This window comes from Gadus chalcogrammus, chromosome 22 (genome assembly GCF_026213295.1).
Source record: "Gadus chalcogrammus isolate NIFS_2021 chromosome 22, NIFS_Gcha_1.0, whole genome shotgun sequence".
NCBI classification, from domain to species: Eukaryota; Metazoa; Chordata; class Actinopteri; order Gadiformes; family Gadidae; genus Gadus; species Gadus chalcogrammus.
In genome coordinates this window covers 8,930,921-8,954,530 of record NC_079433.1, presented here as the reverse complement: position 1 = coordinate 8,954,530, position 23,610 = coordinate 8,930,921, and the positions used below count along the sequence as shown (strand labels likewise).

General features: G+C 47.8%; 1 protein-coding gene across 1 annotated transcript in view; it reads left to right on the top strand.

Annotated features, from left to right (window-relative positions):
• The window catches only part of LOC130376246 (RNA-binding motif, single-stranded-interacting protein 3-like), a 173,577-nt gene that overhangs the window by 75,700 nt on the left and 74,267 nt on the right, over positions 1-23,610 (top strand). The window contains exon 6 of the mRNA XM_056583467.1: positions 12,276-12,367. Within this exon, the coding sequence (XP_056439442.1) occupies positions 12,276-12,367 (92 nt within the window). The remainder of the gene's footprint in view (positions 1-12,275; positions 12,368-23,610) is intronic.

Sequence of the window (23,610 nt, the reverse complement as noted above, 5' to 3'; positions counted from 1 at the left end):
AGCTGCTGCCGTGCTGCCTGGCCCCGTGCCCTAGCACTTGGCCCTGCGACAGATCCGCACCGCCGCGCCCTGACAAGGACAGGCCCTGCCCCCGCCAACCCACCCCACCCCCCGCCCCACCGATATCTGGGAGAGAAAATGACAAGAAATACAATACAGGACACTGGAGCCAATAGGGGGGGCCGTCCGCTCTGCCCCTCTCCCCTCTCCTCCTCTCCCCTCTCCTCCTCTCTCCTCTCCTCCTCTCTCCTCTCCTCCTCTCCCCTCTCCTCCTCTCTCCTCTCCTCCTCTCTCCTCTCCTCCTCTCCCCTCTCCTCCTCTCTCCTCTCCTCCTCTCCCCTCCCCTCCTCTCTCCTCTCCCCTCTCCTCCTCCTCCTCTTCCTCTCCTCCTCTCTCCTCTCCCCTCTCCTCCACTGTCCTCTCCCCTCTCCTCCTCTTCCTCTCCTCCTCTCTCCTCTCTCCTCTCCTCCTCTCCCCTCTCCTCCTCTTCCTCTCCTCCTCTCTCCTCTCCCCTCTCCTCCTCTCTCCTCTCTCCTCTCCCCTCCCCTCTCCTCCTCTCCCCTCTCCTCCTCTCTCCTCTCCCCTCTCCTCCTCTCTCCTCTCTCCTCTCCCCTCCCCTCTCCTCCTCTCCCCTCTCCTCCTCTCTCCTCTCTCCTCTCCCCTCCCCTCTCCTCCTCTCCCCTCTCCTCCTCTCTCCTCTCCCCTCTCCTCCTCTCTCCTCTCCCCTCTCCTCCTCTCTCCTCTCCCCTCTCCTCCTCTCTCCTCTCCCCTCTCCTCCACTGTCCTCTCTCCTCTCCCCTCTCCGCTCTCCACTCTCCTGTCCCCTCTCCTCCTCTCTCCTCTCTCCTCTATCCTCTCCCCTCTCCCCTCTCCTGTCCCCTCTCCTCCTCTCTCCTCTCCTCCTCTGTCCTCTATCCTCTCCCCTCTTCTCCCCTCTCCTCCTCTCCCCTCTCCTCCTCTCTCCTCTCCCCTCTCCTCCTCTGTCCTCTCCTCCTCTGTCCTCTATCCTCTCCCCTCTTCTCCCCTCTCCTCGGCTCTCCTCTCTCCTCTCCTCCTCTCTCCTCTCCCCTCTCCTCTCTCCTCTCCCTTCTCCTCCTCTCTCCTATCCCCTCCCCTCCTCTCTCCTCTCTCCTCTCTCCTCCTCTCCCCTCTCCCCCTCTGCTCCTCTCTCCTCACCTCTGCCATAGAGCACAGAGGGACGCCCGGCTATAAATCCATGTTGCAGGGTTGATAAGTTAATTGCCTGTACCGATATCTCGCCGCCAGTGTCTCGTATAAAAGATCTCTGGGCGAGTTATTTTACAACACATGGGTGTGTCTCCTCCCAAAGCTGGGCTGGCAGTGTGTGGGGACATGGTAAATGATGGTTTATATATATATATATATATATATATGTGTATATATGTGTGTGTGTGTCACTGTTTGAACTTGAGTATGTTTCCATAGGCTTTCTTCGTGTGTGTGTGTGTGTGTGTGTGTGTGTGTGTGTGTGTGTGTGTGTGTGTGTGTGTGTGTGTGTGTGTCTGCATATATTTGCCTGTTTGTGGGAGCAAAGAGAGAGGGCACAATTTCATAATTTGCATTTTGAACTTGAGCATCCCCACAAGTGCAAGAAAGGGGGGGTTGTATTTCTGAATGGAAAGTGGTGTGATTGGCTCTTGGCTCCGGCTGTACGTGGATCCAGATGTATTAGGGCCATGGGGCCGTGTCAGCCCTCTGCCGCACTAATGCTCTGACAGCACTGATGTGGTCCGAGGGGTATATTGCCTAAAGCTAACATTTTCATACCCGGCATTAATAGAAAAATATATATATTTCACAGATGTCCAGCGTCAACAAAAATTATATAGTGTGTGTGTGTGTGTGTGTGTGTGTGTGTGTGTGTGTGTGTGTGTGTGTGTGTGTGTGTGTGTGTGTGTGTGTGTGTGTGTGTGTGTGTGTGTGTGTGTGAGTGAAGATAGGTCTTTTCATCCATATTGATGCAGTCAGAGCCATGCATCCCAAACCTTTTTTGCGCATATTGAACATACACACGCACGCACGCACACACGCACACACGCACGCACACACACACACACACACACACACACACTAACAAACACACACACACGTGTGGTCAGCCTCATGTGTACACCACCGGCCCTCCTCTTGGCCGACAGCAATCACAACATTTATCACCAGCCACACGTCGGTTCATCAAAATAAATAGGAGAGGACAGAGGAATGCATCCCCAGCCAAGATGCTCTTCTCTGGGTTTGGAGCACGCCCAAGGCCCTGCTTTGGCTGCCGCTCTGCATGGCTGCCATCTCGCTATTTAAAACCCCCCCGGCGCTCTGCCTCAGTGTTTGTGTATATCTCACCACAGCCACCGCATACACCACAACAACCCAACCCACCTCACGCCCCAGTCAGACCCCCCCCTATACCCCCCCCCCCCGAAGCGGACCAAACACGTCTATAAATGTGCTCCCTTTTGAAATCTGTCTAGTGCCCCTGTGTTTTCTCCTCGGTTTTATATTTCCCTATCCTTACACGGACGCGACTCATGTCGAGCAAACATAGCGGTAATCCCCTGCGAAGCCGCCTCTGCGCTGCCCGGGCGAAGCGGCTATTTTCGTGGGGTTTTATGGCTTTTAGAGATTGATTAAACAGTAGCATGTAGCGCCGGCGGCCATTTCACGTCGGTGTCCTTCAGACTTAGCCGGGCATTGTGGGGGGAAGGTGTCGGCCGAGGTATCAGCGAGTCGGAGCCGTGATTGTGGAGGGGAAGTCAGTCATGTCGGACGGGGGGTTATGCTAGGCTAAATCAGGAGTTTGGGGATTATTTCCAACCAATGGTCTTCAAGTTTGATCAATTTCCCTGGACTCATTGTTTGTCTGCACTTGAACAATCATGGTTTTGGAGAGATGAATAAATGTGAATGAGCCGCTGGCATGGTGATTGTCTGGTTTTAGGTTTGTAGATTGGAACAGCTTCACCTGTCGCTCAGTATGGGTTTCCTTGGTCGTGATGAAGGGCATTTTGTGAGCACATCTTCTGTATTTCTCATAAATGTCCTCTGTTTGTTTTTCTTCCATTAGGAGATTCCTGAGCAAATTTAGACATATGCAAAACGTGAATGGCTGTCCAAACAGCCCAACGTGATTGATTATAGGGATTTCATATTGAATGGTATTCAGCCAGGCAGTAAACCTATCAATCTTTTTCATTTTTCTTCAGCTGAATAAGAACCAGAAACAGATTTTTGATTCATAAAATGTTACGTCCACTTGAAACTTATATTCTCTATATCACGATTGCCACAAAGAAAGTTTTTAATTTCCAGAAGACTAACAAAACTCTGGCATTAGAAGTTGCCCAAATTGTAAACCCCCAATAACTAGCTTTTTCATGGCTGTAATCACTTTTGTAAAGAATGATTCCAAGTTTTGTATTTAGTAATAATAAGATAAAAACCCTTCCCACAGAACCTCTTGGTTATTTAAAAGATTGATGTGCCTCACGTTATTTCCTCCCTCACTCAACACCCTCTCACACAGCAATGCCTCTGCCTTAGAGAGATTCCTTCTGCCCGAACCCGAATTGATTTAGTGAGAGAAAACCCCTGAGTTGGCTGGCTGCGGTCCTGGACCACTCAAACTTAAGTGAAGGCTTCGGGGGGGTAAGAAGTTACACATAATTTTGCACAAAAGTGATGGCTGCGGCAGGACAAAAAAATAAGTTTACCCGTAGGTAGCCGCAGAAGCAGCAGGGGTTGATGTATAGACGGGGAGCACAGTTACAATGAGAGGGCCGGCACCGCGCACTGCATCACAAGAGTTATATTAGAGGTGCTGTTCTGCATACTTGTCCATGGAGTGCTCCATCTATCTCCTCCATTAAGCGTAATTACTTTCTATACTTGCAAATACGCCAATCATTAACATAACGCGTAACCACGGCGATTAATCACCGACTAGCATTCAGAACTCTCCTCGATTACTGGCACGGATGTAAACAACTGCACAGCTTTCTGGGTATTTTTTTTCTCCCTCCCACCCTCGTGTACTATTGTGGCATCGCATGACTTGCCGATTCATTATTCATACTTAAGGCATTATGAGCCTATTGTATGCAGCACAAAATGGGATCATTAGGTCTGAATATGAGAAATGTGAAAAATGGAAATATCTTGGAAAAAAATTGTGGGGAAGGAAACCCCCAAAACCTGCCAGACTATTAGCAGATAAAGAATGATAATTTCCCCCCGGCGCAATTAGGATTAGCATAATTTGACAGTGAATGCATGAATGATGCATGAGTGATTGATATGTTGATACATGAGCTGTAATGAGTCTCTTATCTGCACTTCTACGCATAAGACGTTTTTTAATTCTTTATTTTTTGTCATAGCTGGGAGGTGGGCTCGATAGTGCCTCCGCCGGGGGCTTGTGTGTGCTCACACAGGAATATCTAAATAAACAGATACTCACTGTCACTGTTCACATTGTCATGTAGAGTGAGTGGTGAATGGATGGATCACACACAAACTCAGAAACATCCCGCCCGTGAAACTAAAGGTTGGATGTATGTAGGCAGGAATCTCCAAATCTCAAATTTTTTAAACCACTTTGTATGTTTCATACCACATAGACAAGAAACATACATGAACAAACACACACACAGACATTGACACACACACACACACACACGCACGCACGCACGCACGCACGCACGCACACACACACACACACACACACACACACACACACACACACACACACACACACACACACACACACACACACACACACACACACACACACACACACACACACACACACACACACACACACACACACGCATGAGGCAGGCTCAGTGGCAGCGGCATCACACACCACCCAAACTGTGTGAAACTGCAGCTTTCATCTTGACAGCCCCCCCGCAGCCCCCGCCTCCCCTCATCCCGTCACTCTAGTCATCTCTTGCCCAGATCCAGACCAGGAAATACAATACGGCAGTTCATGTTGTCTTTGTTCCTGACACTGCATGACTCTCATATTTAATAGACTTTATAAATGTAATGTTAGTTTTTAAAATGAAAATAAATGTGGATGCCCATTTACTATATATACCGATTTTTTTGTATGATCTGTAGATAGGTAGGTAGGTGTAAAACATAAAATGAATATTGTTTTTTTAGGCTTCTCTTTTCCCGTCATATGGCTGTCAAAACCCCACAAATTAATTATTATTATTTAAAACAATTACGGTTTGTAAAAAAAAAAAAAAAGTCATGCATTAGTCATTTATGTCAGTGACTATATGTCAAATGAAGTATAGTAAAAATACTATGCTGTGTGCCTGAAGTAAATCAGATTACAGCTGATGCACCGACAGGTATTCATGTATTACTGTTACAAACCAAAACTACCAGGAGCTGTCAGTGTGGAAGGCTCAGGCCAAATAACAATGAATTCCACTGTGTAAAAGGTGACAGCTTATTTTGCCTCGGCAACAACACAAGTATTTTATGTGTGTAAAATGGTCCAATTAATAAAGCGAACTGTCACTTTCGAACTCAAAACAAACATCAGAGGCGTCTGCAGTCGCCCTATATTGTTGTACAATGTGTCACAACAGGCAAGGAAAAGGGCTTACACTGTACAAAGTTCTAATTCCCACCGTCACAAGTACCAGTACCTTCTAACCACTGAAGTGTTGCCCACCTTTCTCACTAGCTGACCTGTAAATACCTGTGTTTATATGGGTACTTTACCAAATCTAATATGAAACACGAAAAATAAATTGCGATCAGAGTACTGGTGTGGAGAAGGACACATAATGGTTGATTGCTTTAAAAGAATGAACACCAATAATAGGGTTTGCTTTCTGTCAAGGTATTTAACACAAGCAAACAGACGTATAATATTTGCTCCTTTCATATATTAAATCATGGAGGGACAAAACCGCCTTTTTCCCAAAAATGACTGATTCAATGTTGCAGAGTATTTTCATTAGCGGCTTCTATTGTTAGCTACATGCCTAATCATGTTTCCCACATTTTTTGCCATGTGTAAACCCATGTGTAACGCATGTTAGCATACAGCTGTCAATATATGCTTCTGTCAATCACACTGGAAGGCTTCTTTAAAATTCAACCAGAGAGTGTGTGTGCGTGTGTGTGTGTGTGTGCGTGTGCGTGTGTGTGTGTGTGTGCGTGCATGCGTGCATGCGTTTGGGATCATTTGTATGAAGCTGTAAGTGCAACTGCTGCTGACGGTGGACAGCAGCTACAGTCTGACTTCCATTATGTGCTCAGCAAGAAATTTGTTGCGCTACAAGTCATCACTTAACACACCATCTCCCCCGAATCAACGGGGCGAGGAATCGCGTTGCCTGCAGAAGAGTTTCTTTCCAGTGAGTGACCAACGCAGCCATCCACCTCTCTTTTGCACTCCGATCTGCAGCTGCCATTTGGAAGCTGGACAAGGGGTAAATAGCAGCTATAACAACAGACAATGCAAACACTATAAAAGCCAGAGTGTCCCTGTTGAAATGGCAATGGCTTCACTGCTCGGGCACAAACTGAACCCAGCGGTCACCGGGGACGAGACGAAGACGGAAGGCACGACTGGACTCGATCTTCAATCAAAGGCGTATTCGCCCACAGCTGGAAAAGAAAGGCCCAAACATCTGCAAGCAGCAGGTGGACATGAGCTAGGTCACCAGCTCATAATGATCCCGGACATAATGTGGTATGTAGGAGGCAATGTACAGCGAGCCGACTTTGTTGTGAAATAAACCCAGACAGGGTGGCGCAGGACCCGACGCGGAAAAATTGTCAGTTCCATTCTGCCGTTGGAGCTGCTTCCATAGCAACGGGCACTCTGTAGCCTTTTTTAAGGTTAGCCTACTTAGCATAATAATTCATGATATAGGAGCTAAATCCATAGTAATGCTATCATAGCAGCGGTCTGCTGTTCAGAAATAATAGTCTGTAGAATGCCTTTATTGAATAATCAGAATCGAGTATTCAACAAAGCTTTGTAAAAAGCAATAATGTGTCATATCTATTTGGAGTATCTGAAAAGACCAAATCAAATCAATACGATCATCAGTACCTTTAATTAAAGCTACGAAACACCTTACTGAACTTAGTGATTTTGCTTTGTGTTGCTACTTTGCAGTGTTTCCGAGTGCTTAATGAAGCATATTCTTTTTATTTTAACAGATTTTGCTTTGAGTGTTGATTAGGGACTGCTTTAAAAACAGCCAAGGGCTCAAGCTAGCCCAAGTTACCCTTCTCTGGTGAGGTGGAGATGTGGCAAGTGTTCAGCTAAACTATTGGCCAGCACAGAGAGGGAAGCCTGTGCAATCTAGGCAATGTTTATTGTATTAATACATTTTTATTGGCACAAACGTAACTGTGAGATGGAGAAATTGACTTTATAAAAATTCTTGAGCAGGTAGTGGCAATTAAACTGTTGGTTGTTGATGGCCGGCAAAAGGATATGGAAAAGACAGATGCGCTACGAGAGATTAATGCTCAAGCACCTGAGCGAGTTAACAGACATTTTATCCGCCATGAAACACATCACAAGCTCCAGTGGTGGCAGAACGATGTGCTGCTTGCTTCGGATCAGGATAACACCAGCCGACGAAAGACATAATGTCAACACAATTCTGGGAAAGCTGGATGACCAGTATGACCTTCCAGCCACTGAAACACTTCTATGGAAGTGTGCCCTTCTGGTCCTGAGACACAAGGGACAGTACCAGAAAAAGGATTTGGAGCAGACAAAGGTGGACCTGCTCGCAGAGATGGTGGCACCAGCAGAGCGTTAAGCAGTGGTGGTAAGGGTGGAGGAGAGATAGGAGGGGGAGGGTGCAGAATCAAGGCCCCTGAAAAGAAACATGACCCTGGGCCAACTCCTCCAAAGGAACAAGGAAGCAACAGGGCCTGTCGCCACTCGAGAGGAAACTTTTTAAGTGGAAAGCCAACACAGACAGATTCCAGCTCATGTCGAGGGACACAAGTTAATACCTTTGTATGAGCGCCACAAACTTGCCGTCGGAGCAAGGGTCATCCATACATGGTCCCTTTAAAAGTCAGAGAAAACAAAAATGCTATTGTTCTTAGCGAAGAACCTGGATCATGATAACATAGTGGCCTACCAAGATAAATGGATACTTTAGCTGACTTTATTTAGAAAATAACATATTCCTGTCATATGCCTTTCATTCTGTTGTTCTCTTAATTATTGCCTTTTATTTTAATTTGATAGTTATTTTTATGCCGCCTCATTTGATTTCATTAGAATTGCCTATTGTGAATTAATTGTATCATGCAGTTTTCTTTTGGCGATTCCTGTTGAATAAAGTTTGTTCCGTTAACGCAAACCAAATGTTTTATTGTGATTCCTTTGGTTATATTCAAGGTTATTTTGAAGCTATTATTATTCAAAGGATAACTAATTTGTGTATATCTTTGAACTCTCTATGATTCATTTTCCTGCATGACTTTTTGCAGCCTTTTTCATATTACGATTATGATTGATTAAAATGTGATGCAGACATTCTGAGTTAACTAAGATTCAGTTTGGAAAACTTGCTTTAATCTCAGCAAATTCATCATTCGCTCAAGTTGAACATTCTCGCAAATATACCTTTGCAGTGAAAAAAAGGTTTGCAGTTCACGCCAGCAACATCTCCCAAGTAACGCGAGCCGAATATTCCCCTCGCTTTTGGTGTGAACGCAGCTTTCGGGCGCTTATTCCGGGTGTCCGGTGTATTCGTCATGTCGCGGAAAGATATTTTTTCCCCCAGTGGGAAAACAAACAATCTCCTACCAAGAAAATGTGTGACTGCAACCCGGCATGCTGTCTACCTCAAGCTGCCTGTTTTATATTTTGGTGATTTTGAATGCCGCTCTGGATTCCCAGCTGACTGCCCAGCCCGGCCCCACTGGCCCTCCCTATTTTCACGCAGTTATGAACGCCTTCCATCCACTTTTTATTTGAGATATTACGTGACGTCCATGTTGGTTCCCGCTTCTCAATTGGTTTGAATCCATAATACTGCCCGAATGGGGTGGTCATAGCTCTCTCTAGCTAGCTCTCTCGTGGTGATAGCGCTAGCTGCCGTTTTAGCGCCTTCGCTATCATAGGCTCTTGCTTCTGAGGCACATGCCACTGATTGGCAGACTGAAGAGCAAACGCTTTCTACTCATAAATTACAGCAGCCAACTGTAACCAAGAACCGCGGGCATTGCCCCAGATTAGAGTATTTTTTTTATTAAAGAGACTTATTTTGAGAAAGTATTCAAATGGAAAACGTTTAATATAGTACCATGATAAACAGTTCTATTAGAAAATCGCCCAAGCCTACACACACCTTGCGGAAATGCACAGAAACATGCGCACACACATGTAAGCACACACACACACACGCACTCACTCCCTATTTCTCTCTCACTCCCACTCAAACGCACAGACTTTGACAACCTGCAAATTACTTAAATAAAGGCAGAATTACTGAATACTTCAGAAACATAAAAGACTTGCCCTTCCGTGGCTGCTTTTTAAGCGAAAACAACCTTTTCACCCTATTATCCGTGGACTTCAAATGAAGCTCGCTACGCTACATCACTTAGCTTTAATATTTCCCAGCTACAACCACGCTGGCCAGGGGAGTTCAAGCAGTTTAAACTGAAGCAGAATGCTCACTGGCACCCTGGACCTCCTCTTAGCAGGGTGTTGACCCAGCGAAGACACAGACACACACACACACAACCTGCTCTCTCTCTCTGTGTCTCTCCCTCTTTCTCTCTGTCTCTTCTCTCTCTCTGTCTCTTCTCTCTCTCTCTCTCTCTCACTCTCTCTCTCTCCACCTTTATGCTCATTGACACCCTGGCCCTCTTAGCATGGGGTAGACCCAGTGTAGTCACACAAACACGCACACACTCTGATCTCTCTGTGTCTTCCTCGAACCTCTCTCTCTCCCTCCATCTCTACCTTGATCTCCCTCTTCTTTCTCTGTTTCCATCCCCTGTTCTCTTTCTCTATCCCCCTCTCTCTCTCTCCCGCCCCTGCCCTCCCTCTCCGTGTCTTTATTCTTCCATTCACCCTCGTCTGAATATAGGTCAGGGTTCTCTTGAAATCCCCATCCTGCTGAAAGTTTGATAAGTGCACTCCAGGTGGCGGTGCAGTGATTATTAAAAATGCAATTTTGGCTGCTTAACACCCCACCTTTAGAAAATACCAAACATAACAGCCCCGAAAGGTGACCGAGCAGCTGCTGGATCTATTCCTGGGCCTTTCTTGTTCTTTGAAATGTAAAGTGCCAAAGTCATTTAGGAGGATAAAGCTTGTAGAAACGAGACACTTTTTCCCGTTAAGACTCTAAAGAACCCCAAGTTGATACCCTCTGGTAATCTGGTATCGACCGTTTGATTTGATACACCCTGCTTGTATATGTGCCTTAGTTTAGTTCTTTTTAAATGAGCTATAAGGTTCGGTGGTGAAATTTAATGTTGAAAATCAGCACTGACTACTTCAAACAACCTACAAAGGGAGAATAAAGGGGCCTTTTTCTTTGTTCGCCGTGGAAAAGGAGAGAAATGCACCTCATTCTGTTGGCTAAATGACACGATCCATTTCACCACGGCTCTTCGTATTCCTGCAATTAAACCCGCGTACGCGCCCCACCCCTAACAGCTGGCCATTAATCAGGGCTGCCGCTCTATTTCTGCCTCGCCACAGGTTATGATTTTCATATTACTACACACACACACACACACACACACACACACACACACACACACACACACACACACACACACACACACACACACACACGTCCATGCTTCATCTCAAAGACACGTCATTTTTTATGTTTTTTTAACCACACACGCCATAGGTGTGAAAGAATCTTGCGTGTGCGTGTGCATGCGTCCATGCGTGCCTGTGTGTCCGTGTGTCAATCACGCGCCGGGCTATCCACAGAGGTGTAACCCACCCTCCCTGGTACGATCCCTTTGTAATTACACCTTTCCCTCCAAAACGCTGGATCAGAGGCCACCATTCACTGCTCTTAATCCGCGGCGAGGATTTTTAATTAACACCAATGCGACCCCCGCCTCCCATACATTCTGTCATAGGGATCACAATAACTCATAAATCACAGTCGCCGATTACACTCCCTCGCCGCCAACGCCACCGCCACCGCCGCGCCTCTCTGATGAATTTCTCACAGGGGGGGGGGGTGCTCACAGGCTGCTAGTGTCAGGGCAAATATGAGAGCGAGGGAGAAAGAGAGAGAAAGTAATATAAACTAGTGGGAGAGGACTGTGTGTGTGTGTGTGTGTGTGTGCGAGAGAGTTAGCCAAGATATGAAGGTGCAATAGCTACAGCCCTGATATGCTGTCAATCTTCAGGAGGTGCGGGGGAGAGGGGGAATACTGGGGGCATGAAAATAATAAGGTGAAGGTTCGCTTGCATAGGATCAACTAAAACCGAAAAGCTTTCATGTTCGGATGTGGAATGCATATTAACTTTTCTTTCTTTCCTAGGGTTTTTTATTTTAAATATACATGATTACAATGTAGTTCACTCAAATGATGCTTCAATGTGTCAATGTGTTACGAATAACATTTACCAAGCTACCTTTCAGGAATAATTACTATGGGGAATACTTCCAGGCATAGCTGCTCTGTGTATATGCGTTGGTTGCTATGCGTGTGTATATGCGTGCGCGTGTGTGTCCGCGCGAATGCGTGCGTGCATGCGTGCGTGCCTGCCTGCCTGCCTGTGTGTGTGTGAGTGCGTCTGTGTGCGTGCGTCCACACATACCTGTTTTCAATGTGTGTTCTATTATATATCCATAGTACGTGGGTGGCGGCCCCGTCGGTCCGTTGGCATGTGTTTGCAAAATGCAAATGAGCATCAGCGTAACTGCGTGTGTGTGCGCGGAGGTGAAGGTGTGCGCCTCGGATTGTTATTGCGAGATCACTCATGCGCGCCACTAATTAAGATGCATAGCATCCCCCTATGAACGTCAGCGTTGCTAATTATCAAACAATGTAGTGCTCACTAGATATGAGAACTGGCAAGCTCTGTAGTTGTGTTACCAACCTATTACGTTGACAATTACCAAGCGCCTGTCATTCCCCTTGTTAGTCATCTGCATATTTTATTTTTGTTGTACTTATACCTGATTGTCCCTCTCTCTCTCTCTCTCTCTCCCTATGTCTCTCGCTTCTCGCTTCTCTCTCTTCCTGCTTCCCGCCTTCAGGATATGGCTTTGTGGATTTTGACAGCCCAGCGGCAGCACAGAAGGCGGTGTCGTCTCTGAAAGCCACCGGGGTGCAGGCCCAAATGGCCAAGGTAAGCAGAAAACATAATTAATGAACCAATTAAGCTCCCGCCGCCAACACGGTGTGTGCCGCGCCGCATAATGAAGGGCGTATACCTGGTTCGGTCACGTGACGTCGACCACATAGTCAGACGCATGACTGCAATGCCGATGAAGACCAATACGAACGGGTAAACGGCTGTGGTCCAATGAACACACATCGTACTTTTTTATCAAACTGTTTAACATTCAACGTGCTACATTCACTCAATGCGCCATTTGGTCGCCGTGGGAACAGCCGTTTGTTGATTCCTTCAGTGAAGGCAGGATGGAGGAGCACACTTTTGCCTGTGGGTTTATTAAATTATTTTTATCCCTGACATGGTGCCGGGTCACTGTTTGACCACGGCTTCCTCTGTACTTGGTCATGCTCTGTTACCTCCAAGCCTCCCCCAACACACACACATACACACACACACACACACACACACGCAGATACACACGTACACACATACACACATACACTCACACATACACACTGCCTTCGCCTTGCCGCTCCAGCGAGCCCGACAGCTCACGGGCAGCGTGTAACACAAGATGCCCTGCATACAGTTAGTTTCCCAGTCAATGTTTGTGTGTGTGTGAGCCTGCCTCATGTGCCTCCTTTTTGTGTGTGTGTTTGTGTGTGTGTGTGTGTGTGTGTGTGTAATGTGTGGGCGAAGCGTGTATGGGTGCCCTTTGAGTCATGGCTAACGTGGAAGCAGATGAGAGGAGGCCTGTTCCAGTACATCTTGTGAGAGGCTCCATCTAAAACACAGTGAGACGGAAAGCCCTGGCTTTGATGTCGGTGTCAAGGCTAGCCATCTGTGTGCTAGGAGAATGTACACTTTTAGGTTGACTTAGCTTAAGTTACGCGCAGCCCCTACAACACTGGGGAGGTGAGGGAGGGGGGAGAATTCCCCTCTCGTCTATTGGCAGGACATCGCTGCAGCGTCAAAGGGATATTATATATTCTCAATGCTGGGTCGCTCAGATTGGTTGAATACAGATAAGGGAGCTCAGCTCTGCGACTGTTGATATTGAAATCACACACCGCAATGCTCTGCTCCTCTCGGTCAATATTTTCACGAGAGAGACATTTGTCCCAATACGAAAGAGCTGACCTTTTTACCAATGTTTTGCCAGTCGTGTGTGTGTGTGTGTGTGTGTGTGTGTGTGTGTGTCACAGTTTGAGCACATGTGTGCCAGTGCTTACCAAAATCGTTTTATATTAGCATTTGTGCATCAGAGGTTATTTTCTAACGCTCGCTATTCAGCACGCATAAACGTAAATGCGGGCATTCTCTGCCGCAGCTCTCTTCCTTTATCACACAACTGAGAGGCATTTAGCAGTAATTTGGTTTTATGGACTCTCATCCCTGCATCTATAGCTGCTTCTTACTCTCTGTCTTTGTCTCTCTCTCTTTCACTTTTAATTTCTCTTTCTCTCTCTCTCTGTCTCTAGCTCTCTCCCTCTGGTTTCTTCTATTAACATCCTCCCTCCCCTCTTTCATGCTTCCTTTGATTCCTTCAACCTCTCTCCATCCATCTTTTACTATTTATCATGACACACACAAATACATCCACACAATCACGCACACACACAAGCACACACACACACACACACACACACACACACACACACACACACACACACACACACACACACACACACACACGTTCACAAAACACATTGGTATTCACATCCGCCATGTGTTCACCTGCCAAACATCCAAAGAGTGCAATTTATTCCCATCAATAATTAACTGTTGTCTGTGGGACGTCTGTTTGCCAAGGTGTCTGCACACATGCCTTCGCATTTAAACAGAAGGAGACTCCCCAGATGAGAGCAGGGTGAATTAAAGGGTGAGGAATAAAGATCGGATTGTCTATAAAACAGGTGAGCAATCCAGGCAGGTATCGTCGTTGTTCTAAGTATTATTACACTCCCTCTCTAGCCCCCCCCAACACACCCGGCTCCACTTTGTCACAAACATCTCCTCCTCCACAAAACAACGCGATAAAGTCGTTCAGCGGGCCCCGTCCGGGGGCCGTTGAGTCCATTAAGCACCGCCCGGTAATCAAGTTCGGCCCTGTGAGGTGAACAACCGTCAGCCCCCGCAGGCAGTGGTAAAAGATCCATTTTAACCACCGCGCGAGAGAGAGAGAGAGAGAGAGCGGGACATGGGAGAGGGAGCCCGGCGAGGAGGCTGAGGAGGAGACGGAGGATGAAACGTCGCCGTGCCTTTTGAGGCCATCTGCCCCCTGGGGGAGCAGTGACAGCAAGGGAGGAAGGAGAGGAGCCATAATTAAGACACCTAAAGGACACTTTCCCCCCTTCCACACACCCCCCCCCTCCACTCTCTGCAGCTCCCTGTCACTCACCTCCAGTGTGTGCATGTGTCTATGTGTGTCTGTCTATCTGTGTGTGCATGTGCTGAGGGTCTGTATCTGTGTGTCTAAATGTGTGTGTGTGTGTGTGTGTGTGTGTGTGTGTGTGTGTGTGTGTGTGTGTGTGTGTGTGTGTGTGTGTGTGTGTGTGTGTGTGTCTATGTCTTCAATTATGTGTCCGTGTGTTTTTGTATATATGTGTGTGTGTGCATTTGTGGGTGTGGGCGGGTGTTCTGATTGTATCAATGTGTGTGTGTTTGTGTTTGTGTCTATGTCTTCATGCGTTTATCTGTGTGTTATAATCTACGTGTGTGTGTGTGTGTGTGTGATTGTGTGTGTGTGTGTGTGTGTGTGTGTATCTGTATGTCTTCATGCGTGTGCCTGTGTGTGTCTTTTAATGTGCACACACTCCCAGTCCATGCCTACACTCTTCCACCTTCCTCCTCCCTCCCCCTGCCTCCGCCTTCCTCCTCCTCCTCCTCCTCCTCCTCCTCCTCCTCCTCTTCCTCCTCCTCCTCCTCCTCCTTCTCCTCCTCCTCTTCCTCCTCCTCCTCCTCCTCCTCTTCCTCTTCCTCTTCCTCCTCCTCCTCCTCCTCCTCCTCTTCATCCTCCTCTTCTTCCTCCTCCTCCTCCTCCTCCTCCTCTTCCTCCTCCTCAGCCTTCCTCCTCCTCCTCCTCCTCCTCCTCTTCCTCCTCCTCCTCCTCCTCCTCTTCCTCCATGTCATTTGGCTCAGCCGGCTCTCATGAGCCAGGGAAGCTGACATGAACAGGAGATAGAATGATAACAGGTAAACGCCTCCTCCCCCGCCCGCCACGGCCCCCGGATCCTTCCCTTCAACGCAGACACCAAGCCTGTCAGGCGGAAGCCACCCCAATCCCCCCCATTCCCCCACCCCCCGCCCCCTCACACACACCTCTCTCTCGCTCCGCGGTCTGCCATTTTCCCCTTGAGCCAATCACGCTGAATGATGGGAAGGGCCCCTCGATGGTGGTGTTGGTGTCGGAGAGGCGATCCCGCCTGACAGCTGCTTGCCTTCAGTCAACAACCAGTCTTTATGGAAATCATTTGTCCCCTATGCTCTACGACGCCCCTCCCCGTCCCCGCCGCTCACAGCGCTCCCCCCAAACACCGCCTCTCCCTCGCGCCTGTTTCTTCGTCTTCCTCTACCCGTTCTCGTCTCGTTTTGTGGGTTTTACCCCTTCCCTTCCCGTTCCATCCTCCCCCTTCTTAGCAACACATTGCCAGTCATGGAGTCACTTCTTTATTAAACGAGCACATTTTAAAACAACCTAAGGTTTGACCAAGGTGCGGTACAGCTGAGTTGAATTACCGTTGGCATTGTCGTTGGTGGCTGCAACTGTTTAGAAAACGCTCTGATGAGGACGTGCACGCGCAAAGGTAATAGTAATGAATGCCGTTTGTTTTGTTTATTGTTTTTTTGGCTGAGTAAATCATGCAACCAATGCTTGATTTACGACCAACTCTTCTTGTTGCAACTATTTCGTAGGTTCACGGCAGCGAGAGAGTGAGAGAGAAATTGAGAGAGAGAGAGAGAGAGAGAGAGGGAGAGAGAGAGAGAGAGGGAGAGGGAGCGAGAGAGCGCGAGGGGGAGAGAGAGCGAGAGAGAGAGAGAGAGAGAGAGAGGGAGAGAGAGGGAGAGAGAGCGAGAGAGCGCGAGAGGGAGAGAGAGCGAGTCGGTGAAGCATGTGCCATGATGTTTGAGCGCTCGTGGTTCTGGAATCCAAAGACCTCTTCAAAGAGTAATTTAAATTGAGAAAATCAATTACATATAATGTATTGGGTTGATGTATCACGTTCTCCGTGTTAATTAATTATTCATAATTAATTAGCAGTTTCGCTAGAAGTGAACTAGGATATCTTCGGCGCGTCACTAGAATACCAACTACAAACCAGAGAGACCCTCAGGCAGCAGACTGAACCCTTTTACCCCCTGCTTCCCAGCCGTCGGAACCACTTCAATGTAATACTAAATACCTAGTAAGTAAGTGTCATTTAAAATAAGCCGTTGAGTCTAAGTATTTGTAACTAGAATGTTCCATTGGCACGAGGTAAAGGCCTAGCTTTCTCTCTCTGTCTCTCTCTGTCTCTCGGCCCCCTCTCTCTCTTTAATCCACCACCGCCCTTGTTCCACCGTCCAATATTTACACAGCGCTGGCAGCGGCTCCGGCTGGGCCCCCAAACACATCGCCCTTCACGTGTCGCTCGCGCCGCGCAAGGGTACGCTCTGCTAAAAGCCTAGTTAAAGGACCTTCTCCTTTTGGAGCCCGATTTGCAAATGTTTACGATGCGCACCGCTTGCAGCAGCCCGTCAACCCCGTGGTGATTTGTTAACGCTCTCCCGATCCTGCTCCTGCTTTATTTCCCTTATCTCGTACATTCTGTTTTCCCTTTTTCCGTCCGTCTCTCCCACTTGCGTTCGGACTCGCGTTCCCCTCCCAGCACCCCCCTCTCAGCACCCCCCCCCCCCCCCCCCCCCCACAACCGAACACTTTCATTTTGACTCCTTCCATTTTTTTTTCTCCCCGTCAATAACACCATTTATATTCATTCAACGAAGAGCCGGTCCCACCCAGCACCCCCCCCGCCCCCCCCCCCCCTCCCTCCTTACCCCCCAACACTACCATGATTATCCTTTAAAGGTGACTCCATCGCTGTCCCCCACCTCCAGTCCCCCCGTCCTCTTCCAAAAGTCTGCCTCCACCTGTGGTGTTGTTTTCTCAAAGGGGGACGGGGGGGGGGGGGGGGGGGGCTAGCTTCCGTACTGTTGCAACACCACCCACCCCACCACACTCGTTCCTACACCGCCCACTGCTCCCCCCCCCCCCCCCCCGGCGCTGTAGTGCTGGAGTGTGAGAGAGCGTGTCAGAGGTGCTGTTGTGGTCCCGTGAGGAGCCAGCCGGGGTAATTAGAGAGGAGTCCTAGGCGGTACAGGAGCTCCACTCAGCAGCAGGCACAAGTCACCTTTCGGCTGTTGTTGTTGTTGTTGTTCTCCTTCTTTATTTTTCTCCGGATGCAGCCCTCCCATTTCTTACTCTCTTTTCACTTTTTTTCCCCCCATCTTCTGAAAAAAAAACAGGCATATGGTTTTAGAGTCCGCCGTAGCAATTAGCAGCAGGGTTCAACCGATCCCTGGTCCCTCGTGCGTCGACTCTGCCTTATTTTCCCCCTTTCTTCTGAATGATTTAGTCAGCAGCTCCATACGTTAAATGAACATACACTTGTGTGTGTGTGTGTGTGTGTGTGTGTGTGTGTGTGTGTGTGTGTGTGTGTGTGTGTGTGTGTGTGTGTGTGTGTGTGTGTGTGTGTTTGCAAGGCGGCGTGTCAGCGCATTGTGTACACCCTTCACTAGGCCTTTGTTATCACATATTTTTCTGATGCCTCGACATCCGCCGGAGCTAACGCATTCATCCTCAGAGGTGACAGAGTGGATCTCTGACACAATAGAGCGTGCACGCTCCTTCTTACGCCGCCGTTACCTATCTTTATTCTTTATCTTTGAAAAATACGCTCTCGTCTTCTTCTGCCGCCACGCAGTAATCTTCAGAACGATCCACAGACGGTAACAAACTTGGCAGGTCGGCTCGTTTTTCTGTGGATGTTTTTGCCTGTTTTTCTTGCAAGTGCCTACAAGGAGTTTAGTTTTATGCGTTTATATCGCTTTTTTGGTATTTTTCAGATTTCTTCTTAGATGGGAATCTAATATTACAATGGCTCTCTGTGGAGCAGTTTGCATACCGTGTTTTGTTCATCATATCCCTGAAACATTTGTGAGACATTTAAACAAAATGAGAAACAAGGTAGGAACACAGAAAACATTGTTTGGCACAACGTACCGAAAAAAAAAGGAAAACGGCAACAGCCTTTCAGTCGAGTAGTTTGAAATCTGTGTTAGCTCGCTGCTGCACCTCCCTCCCCTCCCTCCCTCCCCCCTCCCCTCCCCTCCCCTCCCCTCCCCTCCCTCCCACACTAGCAGAAGTGATACTTTTTGAAGGGCAAAGCCGGCGAGAGCGAGACGAGGAGACCATCTGACAAACCCTGGCTCCTGGGCCCCGGCGTAGGGCTACCACTGTCTTTGCCGTCTAATTACGCTTCAATCATCCGCGCCAGCGCCGCGTGCGGTAAATTATTTTGCCGAAGCCGCGCAGCGACGTGCCGAGTCGAGAGAGAGAGAGAGAGAGAGAGAGAGAGAGAGAGAGAGAGAGAGAGATAGAGAGAGAGAGAGAGAGGAGAGAGAGAGAGAGAGAGAGAGAGAGAGAGAGAGAGAGAGAGATAGAGAGAGAGAGAGAGAGAGAGAGAGAGAGAGGGTAGGGGAAGCGTTGGAGAGAGAGAAAAGGGACGGGGGGTCGTGGGTGGAGGTGGAGAAATGGCGACAGGAGAAGATGAGCAGGTGGGGGGGGGGGACAGCGCTAGTAATCAGAGTAAGTGATAGAGAGGGAAAGAACGGAGAGGAGCTAAGAGAGGGGGATGGAAAAGGAGAGGAAGGAGAAGGGTGAGGAGAAAGATGGAGGGGCCTGCCAGCCGTGGTGTTATGTCTGACAGCCACTGCAGCGGGAGACAGGCCAGCGCTAATGAACAAAGTTACCAACTTAGAGCAGGGGGAGAGGGAGAAGCAGCATGATGTGAAATGGACATGATCAGCAAGGCTAATCCGGCAGCCATTATTTCTCTGTGCCTTCTGTAGTACTGGCTGCTGTAGGACTGTCGCCTCGCTTCGTTTCCCAAAGATAGGGATTATTGTCTTGTTTTGTCATTGCGATCACAAAAAAAGCATGTTGTTAGAAGCTGCCTCCGTTTGCCGATCTGAAAAGAAGGATTCAATCTAAACAGGTTGTGCAGTTTTTCCGAATTATTTTCTTTTGTTATTTAGAAATGTTTAATACGTGTGATTAGCCATCCATTTTGTGTCAGTCTGTGTGTGTGCCGAAGAGTGTTTTTGTGTGTTTTGTGTGTGTGTGTGTGTGTGTGTGTGTGTGTGTGTGTGTGTGTGTGTGTGTGTGTCTGTGTGTCTGTGTGTGTTTGTGTGTGTGTGTATAAGTGCGTATGTGTTGGCTGTTCCCCGCGGTATGACCTTGTGTTGAAAAAAGTGTTTGCGGGGGAAAGTCTCGCGAAGGCCCCCTGCATTCTGTATGCGCTCAATATGCTGTTGTGCTCACTTTGAAGCCAACATAAAATGGGTCTTTTTTTGTGTGTGCAGGCCCGGTAATGGCCACAGTGTGCAGTTATTAGAATCTCTTTGATGTGCCAACTGTGTGGCGGCCCGCTCGCTGTCCCTGTCAATTGATCTGGCTCCATTAGCAGGCCCACGGAGAGGACGTTCAAAGGAGACACCCCCACACACTCACTTATACACACACGCGCAACCACGCACACACTTTCACATGCATGCATGCACACGCACGCACGCAAGAACAAACCCACAAACATACACTTACACCCACACACACACACACACATACACAAACACACTGTCAAATGCATGCATGCACACACGCACACACGCGCGAACACACACACGCGAACACACACGCACACAAACACCAGGTGAAGCGTTTTGCATTCATTCGCTCAGCTGGCTCAGGGAGAAGACATTTTGTGAATAGGTGTGAATATTGTGGAAATATTCCCGTGGTTGGAGTCCAGTTCAAAGGACAGCGCTCGCCGTGAGCCTCCGTCGGCTCCTTGATCGGCAGAGTGTTAAAAGTCCTGCCGAGGCCCTGTTAGTATTTATGTAGATCTTCAGTTTTGTTTACCGCTGTAAGAATGCTCCAGAAAAAAGGAGATCTCCTATGGTAACCAGTTACTCAATTACCTCCAGCAGAATAAAAGATTTGAATACATTTTTAGCGATAAGATGGAAGACAGGTGGTTGAAAGGATACAAAAATAAATCAGAAATATTCTTTTCTGAAGAAGAAATAAAGATGTGATGGTTGTGATGGTAATATTGGCTGACCTGGAATACACTGTTCAGGGGCTTATCGACTCAGGACAACGTGGCTCTTTACACACATGCTTGAACTCAACAGGGCCACGGTGATGAGATATCAAATCCTGGCAGCATCTGCATCTCCATGCTAATTAGCCACCACGTTAGCAGCTAGCCTAGCACAACACCAGAAAAGAAAGGAATTCCTTTTTTCTACTAATTCAGATAAAACATTTTACAATAACAGAGGTTTCCATTGGGCATTTCAACATTGACTCATTGAAGATATTGGCTGCTCTGTAAAAAATAAAACCAGGGATTTGACTGAATATGTTTGTTTAACCTTATTAAAACTTATTCTACACAGACAAGACAACTCTTTCTCAATAAACAAACCTGAAAACATCATCCTGATGCCAGTACTAGCAGCAAATCAATTTATGGCAACAAACCACTAATGATGAATGATTGACAGATCTGCCCAGGCTCCAAACCACACATAATCAAACAAATGTCACTCTATGCAGGGCTAGATGCTGTAATGCGATTAGTGTCGAGGCGTAGCTCTCTATGTTCATTGCTAAATATCTGCCCTGTGTCTGTCTGCCTTGTCTGTGTGACTTCAACACCACACTTGGCCGGTTCCAACGGCTTGTTAGGAAAAACAGCCAACAAATTCTCATTTCTGTGGAAGGCTCGTGCTTGCCATTTCAAACCGTCTCCCTGCTAATTCATCACTAATGCTAACAAATATGGCTAGCTAAAATGTCAAAAATTGCCCTGCTCCTTGATGGATTCTTCTGACCTTATATATGTTCCTGAATGTGCTGATGATGGGATAAAGACAAAGTATGAGTAATAAAAACCACAGGCAGATTTTTATCCCGGTACTTATTTTTTTCGTACTCAGGAAACGCAACAATGCTGATACCCGCAAAAAAAAATGATACCCCTGCTCCGTGGCAGCGTTTCCTAGCAACAAAAAAATAAAGTTTATGAAATTCCGGGCCCCGCCACGGCAGAGCCCGGTCCACCGTGACGAGAGAGCGTTGGGAACCCTCACGTTTAAGCCCCATCACTCTCTGTATGAAGTTGAGCATCCATGCAAAGGTAGTCCAACCCCACCTACGCACTCCCTTTCAGGCTCAAACCATGAACCACCATTTCATTTACTCTCTCTCTCTCTCTCTCTCTCTCTCTCTCTCCCTCTCCCTCCTCCTCCTCTCTCTCCTCTCTCTCCTCTCTCTCTCTCTCTCTCTCTCTCTCTCTCTCTCTCTCTCTCTCTCTCTCTCTCTCTCTCCCCTCCCTCTCCCTCTCTCCCTCTCTCTCCTTTCTGCACCACTCTCTCTTTCACCAGCGCCCTCCCACTCGCTTTAATGAGTTTTCCATCCTGCCATGTTAAATTACACTGACGGCTTCCATTTCCACACGCCTCCATCAAGACCCAGACGGGTTTGTGTGTAGTGTGTGTGTGTGTGTGTGTGTGTGTGTGTGTGTGTGTGTGTGTGTGTGTGTGTGTGTGTGTGTGTGTGTGTGTGTGTGTGTGTGTGTGTGTGTGTGTGTGTGTGTGTGTGTGTGAAAGAAAAATTAGGCGGAGCAGAAGGTAGTACACTGGAGGTTAAGCAGGGCAAGGAGGGAGCGTTGGGTGGAGGTGGAGACGGAGGTGGCTGGATGTGCGGGTGGGTGTCGGAGGACAGCAGTGACAGCTGATGGCAAACCAATGGTCTGACACCAACATGGTCTTTTACTCGTCTAATGAGGGGGAAGAGAGACGGAGAGAGGGAGAGAGAGAGGCAAATTTAGAGGAAGGCCGAGAGAGGGAACCCTCTCCTGTGTGTTTGTCAGTATGTGTGTGTGTGTGTGTGTGTGTGTGTGTGTGTGTGTGTGTGTGTGTGTGTGTGTGTGTGTGTGTGTGTGTGTGTGTGTGTGTGTGTGTGTGTGTGTGTGTGTGTATGTGTGGATTGTAGAGTACATAGGGAATCTTCCCTACTCTGAGACCAACATGCAATGCCAATGTAATGTTAGGCTATACATTAACTAAATGATAAGTCCATAGTTTGCCTCTATACTACCTTATTAACAGTGACTCCATTATAATTTGGGATGCCGCGATGTTGAAACAAATATTGGCCATCCAGGCTAAAATCAAATTATCTCAGTGGGTTGAACTTTGTGATGTAGGAGAAAAGTAGCTCCCTATAGTAAGATGTCTGTAAAAATTTAAATTTACCCAGGCAACCTGCTCTAAGTTTAAATTGTTCATTAAGAGCAAACGGATCGTAATGCGAATGGCCAACACAGTAAAACCAGAGGACCTGCAGTGAAAAAGGGGTTATTGGTTCATCCTCCTAATTCCAATCTAATGTCTTTATATTTTTCCAAACTGCCCTCTGGGGGTCCATGGCCAGCCAGCGTCCTTGAGAAATGCAAGACGCAGCGACTTTTTCCCCAGGATTCTGTATTCTGCTTAGTTTGGCTGAGCTGCAAGGCCCTAATTGAGTCGCTCTCCACAAGGCCATGCATAGCCTCCCCATCGCTTTGTAGTGGATGAAAGTGAGGTTTAAAGAGGAGGGGGAGGTGGTGGAGGTGGGATGAGAAGGAGAGACGGGTGGAGTTGTAGAGGTCAAGAGCTCTCCTCCAGTCATGCTGGTTTCCCTCTCTGAGGTCCATTTGGTGGGCGAGAGACAGCCGTCAGCAGTTCAGAGAGAGAGAGGAGGGAGGGAGAGCGAGGGACAAGGGATATGCGAAGGAGGGAGGGGGAGGAGGAGGAGGAGGGGAGCGAGTAGAGAGGGAATACAGCAGGGAGATAGAAAGGTGTTAGGAAGACAAAGAGAGAAGGAGACCGAGCGAAAAGGGAGAGTGTAGGGGTCGTAAAGGTAGCTCAAATAGTGCAGAGGC